Source organism: Phacochoerus africanus, chromosome 16, assembly GCF_016906955.1.
Source record: "Phacochoerus africanus isolate WHEZ1 chromosome 16, ROS_Pafr_v1, whole genome shotgun sequence".
Taxonomy (NCBI): domain Eukaryota; kingdom Metazoa; phylum Chordata; class Mammalia; order Artiodactyla; family Suidae; genus Phacochoerus; species Phacochoerus africanus.
The window spans coordinates 28,623,680-28,635,880 of record NC_062559.1 but is presented as its reverse complement, the minus strand read 5'-3'; the positions used below and the strand labels follow the sequence as shown (position 1 = coordinate 28,635,880).

General features: G+C 34.9%; 1 protein-coding gene across 1 annotated transcript in view; it reads left to right on the top strand.

The window, feature by feature from the left end:
• CFTR (CF transmembrane conductance regulator) overlaps window positions 1-12,201 on the top strand; it is a 184,657-nt gene that overhangs the window by 140,628 nt on the left and 31,828 nt on the right. The window contains exon 22 of the mRNA XM_047763595.1: window positions 9,201-9,452. Within this exon, the coding sequence (XP_047619551.1) occupies window positions 9,201-9,452 (252 nt within the window). The remainder of the gene's footprint in view (window positions 1-9,200; window positions 9,453-12,201) is intronic.

Sequence of the window (12,201 nt, the reverse complement as noted above, 5' to 3'; positions counted from 1 at the left end):
CTTTCAGCTTTTCTACATTGAGTATTATATTTGCTATGGGTTTGTCATTAATGGTTTTTATTGTTAAGGTTTGTTCTTATCATGAATGGATTTTGGACTTTGTCTCAAATGCTTTTTCTGCGTCTATCAAGATGATCATGTGGTTTTTTACTTTTCCTTTGTTAATGTGGTATATGACATTGATTGATTTGTGTATGTTGAATGATCCTTGTGAACCTGGGATGAATCCCACTCGATTGTGGTGCACGATCTTTTTTATATGTTGTTGGATTCAGTTGGCTAAAATTTTGTTGAGAATTTTTGCATTTATATTCATCAAAGATATTGGCCTGTAATTTTCTTTTTTGCATTATCTTTGGTTTTGGTTTTAGGGTAATGTTGGCTTCATAGACTGTCTTTGGGAGTGTTCCTTCTCCGTCAACCTTTAGGAAAAGTTTAAGAAGGATGGGTATAAGTTCTTGTATGTTTGGTAGAATTCACCTTGAAGCCATCTGGTCCTTGACTTTCATTTGCAGTGAGTGTTTTTATTACATATTTGATTTCATTTTTAGTGATCAGTCTGTTCAGTTGATTTCTTTCTTCTTGGTTCAGTTTTGGCAGGCTGTAAGTCTCTAAAAAGTTGTTCATTTCTGTTAGGTTATCAAATTTGTTGGCATATAACCTAGCATTCTCTTATTTTTTTTTTTTTGTATTTCTGTAGCATCCATTGAGATTTCTCCTTTTTCATTTCTTATTTTGTTTATTTGGGTTTTTTCTCTCCTCTTCTTGGTGAGTGTGGCCAGAGGTCTGTCAATTTTGTTTACCTTTTCAAGGAAACAGCTCTTGGTTTTATTGATTTTTTTTCCATTGTTTTTTAATCTCTATTTTATTGATTTCCTCTCTGATCTTTATGATTTCATTCCTTCTTCTGACTCTAGGTCTTTTTTGTTCTTCTTTTTCTAATTCATTTAGGTGGTGGGTTAAATTGTCAATTTGAGATTTTTCTTCTTTTTTGAGGAAGGCCTATATTTCTCTGAATTTCCCTCTAAGCACTGCTTTTGTGGCATCTCATAGATTTTGAATAATTGTCTTCATTATCATTTGTCTTGAGGTATTTTTTAGTTTCCTGCCTGATTTCTTCATTAACCCATTGTTTTGTTTTGTTTTGTTTTTTAGTAGCATGTTGTTTAGTCTCCATGGAGTTAGTTTTTTTTTTTTTTTCATTTCTTTTCCTGTGGTTGATTTCTAGTTTCATGCCATTTCTAATTCACTCTTCATTTTAACATGAACCATGTGCATGTCTCCATTCATTTCAACTTTATATCTCATACTATTCTGTAGAAGAAATTAAAAGAGAAGTGTTCATTATTTTTAGCTCCATGCTTCAAGTACTATATGGATTTAATTGTTATTGCTAAAGCTAGTGTCTTAATTTTTGTGTTCTTAATTAACAAGACTGTGTAGTTATTTCATTTGGAGTCACAAAATGCCTGCCATTTTTAGTACTATAAAGCTTCTCTGTCTCCTATTGTTAGCTACTTAAATATTGAATATCTTAAATAGGAAATGCATACCTAGATTTCTGTCTTTGTGAATGAATAAAAATTAAATAAATACATAAGAGTTAGAAAGGGTGCAGAGGTGATGTTTCATACTGAGTGGTATCAAGCCATCTGATAACTGATAAATTGCCTACACTCATTTTCTCATTGTTTGAATGAGGCAGTTGACAACTCATGTATTTTCAGTACTGCCTACCCCCTAGTGAGCACAACTGAAAGATCTGAGCATATGATTTATTATCTGCTTCCTTAATGCTCCAGTTGCAGGGGCAGATAAACCATCCCTGTTCTAGTATGTGTCCCTAATACAAAAGAGGATGGAAGCCACCAGGATGAGCAGGGAAGCCTGTGCCTCTCTAGGGTTCACATTTAGAGTCCAGTTAATGAGTTTCCAGAAATTCTTGCAAGATTGATGTAATCTGAGAAGAGTTTTCTGTCAATAGAAACTCCCTCTATTTCTCCTTTGTCCTTTTATTGCCTGTGTTTATTTTGAGTTCCAGTAAAGATCAAGTGACTGATTGTGTAATGACCAACAAGAAACCTGATGGGAGGAAAAGTGGGGAACCTGGCTTTTATCCAATGCTTCCAATGCCTAATTCTCTTGTATTGAAAGTACTTTCTGCCATGAGAATATGAAGGGAGGATTCAGTTCTCTCTCCTATTTTTTTTAACCTCCTTTTAATGGCTTCTTGATAATACTTTTCTTTGTTTTTCTGCTCTCACGAATTTGTGGTGTATTTTCCACTTATGACCTCTGTCCCAAGACTTCTTCCCATTCAACCTTTTCAGTTTTAACCTGAAAAGTGCCTTTCTTCTTTGCATTCCCCTCTGGCCTTACCACCAAGAAGTTGTGTGGCACTAGCCAAGTTGTAACTCCCTTGAGGATGTCATTTTTCTCCTTTGTAAGTTAGAAAATTTCTAAGCTTCTGTTAGCTCTGACATTTTCTTCTAAACCTGTGAAAGATTTCAAGTCTCAACTGGGATGTATGCAGGCATTATTCCAGGTGCTTGCAGGAATCAAGCTTCTTTCCCTGCTACTATCCCTGAATGCTCAAGTTCAATGATTAGGTCATTCACCACTGTACTTGTCAGAGCTGATCAAAGAACTCTGTGTTACAAGAACCAACAAAGATAAAGCACCATTATGATGTTCTTGAGTCTGAAATTAATAGGAGAGCTTATGAAAGCATGAAACGATTGTGCAAATGTGGGAAAGTTTGGAAAATTTGTTGAGCTTTGTACCTGTTACGTTTACTTCTTTGGTTTAGAATTTTTCATTTGTACCAAGAAGGAATGGATTAGATCAGAGGTAGGTTCTCAACCTGAAAGTGTAAGTGGAACCTTTATTGAAATAGAGATTACTCAGGGTCCTCTAAGACCAATTAAAGCACTTCTCTTGGTTGGAGCAAGGTGACTGGTCATGATGGTTATTTTTTAAAGTGTTCTTTGTAATTCCAGTATAGCAACTTGTAAATCACTGGATTAGATGATCTTTGAGGGTTATTTTCACTCCAGTTTTCTGTAAGTCATGGCATGGTGTCAGCATACTTTTTCTATAGTGGGTTAAATAGTACTGTTTTTAGCTTCGTGGGCTATGTGATCTCTATGGCAATTTCTCAACTCAGCCTTTGTAAGGCAAAGCTAAAGTAAACAAAGAGGTGTCGCTGGGTTTTGCCACTGGGCCATAGTTTTGCTGACCTCTGGTCTATGGGGTAGAATTTACTTTGGAACCAATGGACCATTAGAAAATTATTTTTGTCCTATGTATCAGCCAATGACACATATAAATCTGTAAAAGACATATAAAGGAGGGTGCTTAATGACAGAAAACTTTGGGGAAGTTGCGCTATTTCAAAATTAAGATGCTTAGAGAAAATTTATTAAAATAGTCAAATCCTTGGGAAAATATTTTGATTTGTTGTTTTAGATTTTGTTCTTTAGTAAGTTTTTCTTGTGATTTCCCTTGAAATATGAATAGCCCCAATTTCATTTACCAGGTACTTGCTGCTAGCCTATAATGTGCTTTTAAAAAATAGTGACACCAAAGAGTTCAAGTAAGTTCAAGTTTGAGTGGTAGAGTCAGTGAGTGATATCAGAGCTTTTCAGATAGAAAGATAAATTTGAGAGTCTTCCTTTGCCTATTGGCGCTTAGTACCATGACTACTGAAGCTCTCAGTTGTTGAAAATAGGCATCAATGTATTTGATACCTCTGATTTTATTTAGGATGTGCCTTTTGTCATTAGTTGTAATGTGTTTTACTTCTCTTCGGTCAAGAACACCATCTCTATCACTTCCCGTAGTCAGAAAAAGTAACATTGGCTTGCCATGTGGTTTGCCACAAGTTTAGATAGCAAGCTATAATAATTTACAAAGGTTAGAGTTTACAGAACATGGTACATAACTCACTTCTGTTGTTAATAATTTATAGCAATGCAGTCCTTGATTGACTTTTTAAGTGCCCTAGGAGAGTAAGTAATAGACACTTAAAGATAGACCAGAGTTTCAAAAATATGTTTTGGGCAGAGTCTGTTTCCATGGTAAACATTATCTCTTAAGGCTATGCTAATGACTCTGATATGGCCTTGGGTTTCAGGTCTAAGTTAGTGGCATCTGAAAAGCATTTAGTTTGGACCTACCAGGAAAAATCTATGATTTAAAATACTTTAACAGTCTCTTTTATGTACTTCACGTTTTGATTTTTTCTTCCAAAATGTGATTTTTTTCACACGGTGCCAGTTTTCCAGATGATTCCTTTCACATTTCTTATAATTTTCCTGTAACAACCACTTATAAAACTTTTTATAATGTTACCAGCCAGATCCTGGGCTCATGAGATATATTATCATGGCTTTTGGGGAATTATAGCATGTAGATTAGGTATTAATGCACAATTTTGATGCCCTGGTTTCCAAACAGCCAAAAGGATGCAAGAAAATGCAGTAAATATTTCTGTAAGGAAGAAGAATCTGGCTTCCTGATTTACTCTATAAAAGGTCTTTTAGCCTTCTCTTCCTTTTTTGTCAACAAAAAGTGGAAAGGAAAATCAGGAATCATTTTCTTTTTCCCTACATAAATCTGTTATAAAGTAAGGTTGAGGTAAGGCTGTGAAACTTTTTCCCAAAAGATTTTGTTCTCTTGATGCTTACATTAGTAATTTACATGTTATCATAGGGAGAATGAGATTTAGTTTTTAAGACTAACTCAGGAGAATTTTTTGAGCAAAATAAATTTAAATAATCAAACCAAAAAAAATTAAGCAGATGCTTCTCAAGCAAAAATCCCACCTCATTTTGGCTAAACTCCAATTTTGTAGAGGACTGTACAAATGATGCAAGTATTCCTCTTCACGTGAGCAATAGGTTCCATGTCTCAGTGCCTGCGTCTCACTTTGGCTTCCTCATTTACTTCTCAAAATCTAAGACGTGTGCTCCTACCTGTGATAATGGCTGCAATGAGACTTTGCTGTCAGTGGGCTAGACAGTGCCGCCCCTCATTCCTCTTTGGGAACAATTTCCTTTACACAGGAAGTAGCAGATTAAGGCTAAGGAGTTTGTCCATCTCCAGCTACTAAACTCAGATACTTGCCAAATCTGAATTTCTGTCCAGCTCCATTTACACAGCTCAACACTGGCATATCAGTTTTTAATATCACCTGAAAATGTTTAGACATTCCAATTAGAGAAAGTATTATGTTAGGTTAAAAAGCTCAATGAAAACAAATAGATGAGACTAAAAATAGTTTGGTATGTTACACTTTCCTTCTAATCTAAATAGTAGTGCATGTTTTCAGGCTCAGAAGCTGAGGCTGCAATTGCAGCCTGGATTACATGCTAAGGTGCTCATGGCACTGTCATTCTCTCTGCTCAGGGACTACTTTCTGCATATAAGGAAGAATGAGGGATTAATTCATTATCAACAAAGATTTATTGAGGGTCTGCATGATGCTGAATGCTAGATGGGGAGGATACGGGGAAGTGTTGAATAAGGTTACTGTAGTAGGCAGGGTGGGTTTAACGGGAAGCTCATGAGATGGAAGTTCAGGTTCTCTCACTTGTGTGGAACCCTTCAAAGGCCCTATACTTAATTTTCTATGCATAATATTTATTTTTTTAAAATATTTTTCCTGTGTTATATAGTAAATCCTTGTTGTATATCTATTTTATATATAGAAGTGTGTATATGTTAATCCCATACTCCTAATTTATCCCCACCCCACCCCTCTCCCCTTAGGCAACCTGTTTGTTTTCTATATATATATATATATATATATATATATATATATATATATATATATATATATATATCTGTTTCTGTTTTGTAAATAGATTCATTTGCTTTATTTTTTAGATTTCACATATAAGTAATATCATGTAATATTTGTCTTTTTCTGATTTCACTTAGTATGATAATCTCTAGGTCCATCCATGTTGCTGCAAATGGCAACATTTCATCCTTTTTATGACTGAGTAGTATTCCACTGTGTGTGTGTGTGTGTGTGTGTGTGTGTGTGTGTGTATTTTTCTTTCTTAAAAAGAATCCCCCAAATTACTTAAGTTTCATATTTTGCCAAACCTGAATCTGACCCTGACTGCAGATATGAATCTTTTGACTGAGAAATCAAGTGTGCAAAAAATATAACAATTTTTGCCACAGTCAAATTCATTTTCTATTTGAACACACTTTCCACTGAGTGGAAGAAACAATCTCAGTGAATTCAGAGATCTTGCTAGAAGTAATATAAATTCTGAGTGGAATTTACAGGATACCATGAAACTGAAGAAGGGAACATCTGGCCCTAGATTGTCCATTGTTTCCATCCAAGGCTGTCTCTGACCTAGAGGTGCACAGTTCAGGTACACCGGGTCTTTGTCCTTCTGGTCCTGACTGTGAGCTCTCTCTTTGTTAGTTCTCTGTCTCTACCTGTCTCTGTCTCTCCACATCCCTGAGGAATGGAAGACCTCAAGGGATGAAAGGATTAGGATTATTTGGCTTCCCTTCAGCATCATTCTAGAAATACAAGAAAAGCTGAAGCTATGTCAAGTTGTCTATGCCATGCAACAGTGCCCATTCCATTGCTCTTATCCATGCAAGACACTGGAAGATTCTCTAAGACATGCCTCTTTCCTGGCTCCACCTTAAAATTGAGGCACAGGCCCCCTATGTTCTAAAAATCTCTCAAATCTACTTGAGGATAGAATCAGTTCAGCTGTGATGCAATATTTCTGTTTAGAGGAACTGGTATCTCAGCCCATTCATGAGTCTGATTGTGGGATGAAGAGAGAAACTGTTTATAATCCATCAGCAGTTCATTCACAACTACTGTTTTTGCATAAGCACTGTGTTTTGAGTTCTTCAAGCTTTGGCTTTTGAAGCTTAAAAGGCAGTATTCATGTCACTCAAAAATTTCCAACCATCAATCTCTGACTCCAAAGGCAATATTTTACAACTTGCAAGATGAGAACTGATGTTCTGTGCTCTTGTTCTAATGTAGCTCCTCCTTCAAGAGGCAGTGGAAGCAGAAGACGCAATTTGGAGAGCCTGTGAGACACACAGAATTAGTTAGAAATTCATAATATTATCTGGCCGTATCATTTAATCAATAACAGCATTTCAGTGGCTGAAAAACTAACTGTAATGCAGATGTCTGCACTAGCTACCTTTTCTTTGCATCAGAAAATATTCTAACCCATTGAGTTGAGTGAATGTCTGTTCATATGCCATGGATGGGTGCCCTTTGATGAGGTTAACTTGTTCTTGGTCAAGGATATTTGACCATGCTGTGGGTAACTATTATAGCTTGTCACTTTAAACAACTAGACTATATGGAAATGAGGAGTTGAAAATTCTGTTTTCTAAATTTGTTAGTACATTCCATTTACCACATCTGAATTTTGGATTCATCCTCACTAATGTAGAATGTAATTTTCTGTGCTCAGACAAAAATCCTTACACAGAAAAATTATATACTACATTTTGGTGCTGCCAAAATAGTGGTTTTGAATGTCATTTTCTACTATATCAATATTTAAATATTTTTAATTGCTTAGAATTATTAAAATATGCTGCATTTTTCCTATATAGTATCTTTCTTGACACACTAAAGCATTTAACAAACACTAGTTTAGAATTCTTCGAAGCATTGACATACAGAAATGTCAACAATATAATTTAATTCAAAATTAATAAAAATAACTAAATGGTGATTTAACAAATGCTGAAAATCACCTATAAGTTGGAATTAAAACATTGTATGTGGGAGGAATAGTGATGATGTGCCTTTCAATTCCTCTAGAGTAATTTGTGATGGTTGTGGGCTTGGATACTTTTTAATTCCATTTACAGTGGGTTTAGCTTAAAAGGATTACCTTTTTGAATCTTAAATGATTATTGAAAATAATTTGAAGATATTTTCAAGATGAAGGAATCTGAAGCACACAGTTAACTAATAGAAGAAAGAGATAGAAGAAAGCTCCTTATAAACAGCAGGCTTGATGAGTGGCATGAGAAAATAGGCAATGCTATTATATTTGCTAATATGGAACTTTTAATGTTCAGTTAAGGATCAGTATCTAAACTTTGCTGATTCATCTACCAATCATTTCATACTAAAGGTGAAGAATTCTTCCCATTTCCCCTTTTGATAGTGAAAAATAGAGTAGAGGCAAATCAACAATTACTTTTAAAATAAAAAAATTTCTATTTAGTAAGCTATTAACTCCTACGGAGTACTAAACCATAGAACCAAGGATGAAATTTTTAAAAATAGAAATTGAGTGAATTCAAAGTCTCTTTCTTCATATTCACTTATATGTATTAATCTTTGTTTATATATTCACTTATATATATTTTTAATCATTCACATATTCATTACTTTATTCATTTAAAATTTTTCAAATACTCATTGGATGCCTATTATATGCCAGGCTATCTTAAAAATCAAATTCTAATAGATTATAATTATTCAGAGAAATAAGTTCTCACTAAGGAATTTAGGCACCTTTGAAATATAGTTGAATTTCAAATATAACACTTAGACACAGTCACATTTTGTTCAGCAATGGAAATTGATATTTAAGTAATTTAGATTAAAAATATAACTGCAGATATATGCCAGTGACCTAAATTTGTGTGAAGATTATTGTGAAGTTACTAAAAATTTACCGAGCCTCAAGAGTCTACTTACTACCCAGATGACATATCAAATTGTTGATAGTTATTAATGCGCTGTGAGAGTAAGGCAAGAGTCTTGTGTAGTGGTTTTGAAATGTGAAGTATTTTAGTATAATATATCAGTTGTACAACATTGTGCTATGCTACTCATGATAGAGAAAAGTTTCCCCTTGGCATCATCTATTCCCTTGAGTATAGTTTGACTATTTATATGTGGCTTGCATAACTGAGAATTAAATGATCACAAAAATAAGCAGATTTATACAGAGCCCTTTTATATAAATCCTAGTTAATTCTCTTGGTTAAGCTTTTAATTATTTTCAAAATTTCCTGTTAGTTCATTGAAAAATCTGACAAATAACCAAGTGACAACCAGCTCATGTCACATCTACAAGTTATTTTTTAGGAAACATCAAACTAATTATGACATTGTCTGTAGCTCTTAAAATAAATAAATAAAATAAAATAAAATATTATTTTCATTTCAGATGCGATCTGTGAGCCGAGTCTTTAAGTTTATTGATATGCCAGCAGAAGGAGATCAACCTAACAAGTCGTTCAAACCATCCAAGGATGGCCAGCTTTCAAAGGTTATGATTATTGAGAATCAACATGTGAAGAAAGATGACATCTGGCCTTCAGGGGGCCAAATGACTGTCAAAGACCTCACTGCGAAATATGTAGATGGTGGGAATGCCGTATTAGAGAACATTTCCTTCTCAATAAGTCCTGGCCAGAGGGTGAGATTTAAACATTGCTTGCTTGGTTAGATCTCTGCTCAGTAAGTGAATCTCAGTAGCCTAGAGCAACTTGTTAGTAGAGTCCATTTGTAACACTATTGTTGTAGACTAGAACCATTATTGGACATAAATATTTTCAAGTTCTTATGTGGAGTCATTATTTCTTCATGTGAAATTTAGTTTGCAGTGTCCTGACTCTATATATTGGGACCATTTAAAATGTGATTCTGGGAGTTCCCATCATGGCTCAGCAGAAACAAATCTGGGTTGCATCCATGAGGGTGCAGGTTTGATCCCTGGCCTCGCTCAGTGCATTAAGGATCCAGTGTTGCCATGAGCTGTGGTGTAGGTTGCAGATGCAGCTTGGATCTGCCATGGCTGTGACTGTGGTGTAGGATGGTAGCTACAGCTCCAATTCAACTCCTCGCCTGGGAACTTCCATATGCCATGGGTGTGGCCCTAAAAAAGAAAAAAAATGTGATTCTATTTGCAGAATATCTAATTGATTGCTAGCTTACTAACTAAAGAAGCCATTAAATAAACCAAAATTACAACATATTTTTAGATTTTTGCATCTTGAAAATGTCTTCCATTTTAGATGAATGAAACTGTTTCAATGCTGACTCCATCTAAAGTCTTCTTCAATTTTACCTGACACTCTGTCAAACAAGTGGTCCTTTTTCCTTGGATTTTTTCAGTTTGTTTGTTTAGTCGGAATTTTTATCAAGTTATGGATTTTTTCATTTTTTTCCCAGTAATTTACCAATCAATAATAATTTATGGAGTTTCCTGATGGTCTAGTGGTTAAGGACTCAGCATTGTCACTACTGTGGCCTGGGTTACTGCTGTGGCTCAGGCTCTCTGGTTTGATTCCTAGCCTTGGAACTTCCACATGCTGTAGGTATGGCCCAAAAATTTTTTTTGAAACAATAATTTCATTTTTAATAAGCAAAAATAACCTTGTACTATATTGAAGTGTTTCTTATGGATCCTAGCACTGGGCTGAACTCATAGATGTTACTCAAATAAACTGATTCTAGAATTGATTCTTAGAGAAGGGGATGGTCATTTTCCCTACATTTCATGCTTTATAAATGTAGTTTTATATTCCCTTTTTCTTGCTAGTTGAGATAGAATACAGCAGAACCACTTCCTATGAAAACTGAATTTTAAAAGTTCATCTCTTTAATTTCAAAGATATATATATACATATACATTTAACTGGTAGGATACTGGTCAATAAGGTTTGTTAGGCCACCATCACTATCACCAACATAAAAACAACTATTATCACTTGCTTTTGTTCATGGGCTTAGGAATATTTGATAATTTGAAGTACTGGACAAAGTTCTATTAAGAAGAAAATAGAGAGTGAGCAAATCTTCTCTACATAATACACTAAAAGGCTTGAAATGGCACACTGGAAATTTTGACTTACCTATTAATCTTATAGTTAGGAAAAATAAATTCACATACTAATAATGTTAACTCTGTTATATTTCTGCTTACCAAGAATGAGATATATTTTTCTTTTTCTGAAACAGTTTTAAATGGACATAAATGAAGAGACTAGGTTTTAGATGGAATTTTCTCAAATTTTAGAATGAGGTTGTTTAAAGTTATGCTTTGGAACTAAATAAGATTAATTATTTGCCTTCACTCCTCCTTTCCATTGAGAAAAGCATAATTAATTACTCTCTTTTGCCTTACACATCAGTGAATGCCGTAGGCAACCAAGGGTTACCAGGATAGATGCCAAAAGCGCTGTGAAGTTATAAACAATATCAACAGATAGGTTGTATAAAGATTTGGTAAATTAATCGTTTTCTCTCCTCCTGACATTCCACCATCCCTTTTATTTTCCAGTGCTCACTTGCCCATTAAATTAAATGCAAACAAGTCCTAGTAGAGTTTTGGATTCCTCATTTCTATAGATAGTTTCCTTAATGTGAGAGGAGTAAACAGAGATGATAAAAATGAGGGAGAAACAGTTTACCCAGGCATTCTATCTTTTCTGAACCTTTATAGGGGAAGCTGGTCATGCGTCTTTACAAGGCACTCTCTTGGAAATTGGGGGAATTGAAAATTACTCATATAATGCTCTAGATATTTATCAAGTGCTTATCATGTAGTAAGCACTGTAATACCTTTGTTTGTTATTGCATTTGATCTTATTATAACTCCAAAGGTGGATGTTATTAACCTTTTTGTGCACAGGAAGAAAATGAAGGTTTTTTTTATTTCTTTTTCTATTTTAGGGCCGCACCTGTGGCATGTGGAAGTTCCCAGGCTAGGAGTCGAATAAGAGCTGCTGACCTACACCACAGCCACAGCAAGGCCAGATCCTAGTTGTACAATGCAGGGATCGAACCTGCATCCTCACGGATCCTAGTCATATTCATTAATCACTGAACTATGAAGGGAACTCCAGAAAATGAAATTTGATTAAGTGAGTGAGGTAGCAGGGATTTAAAACTCAGATCTGCCATCTTCAAAGTCCTTTTTTACCTGCTTCTCTTAAAAGACAAAGAAAGAGCAATAGGAGAGAGTAAGGGAGGGACGAAGGGAGAATGAGAATGAATCTGTCCCAGAAGATGTCAGCTGAAAGGGGAAATGTTAGACCCAGTAAGAACTGAAGCAGATTTACTGTGAAGCTAACAAAGCTTAGGTTTCAAAGAACTTCACTTGCTTGAGACCATTTCAAGGCCCTGTACCTAATTTTTTGTTTATAATTTTGAAATCTTTATTT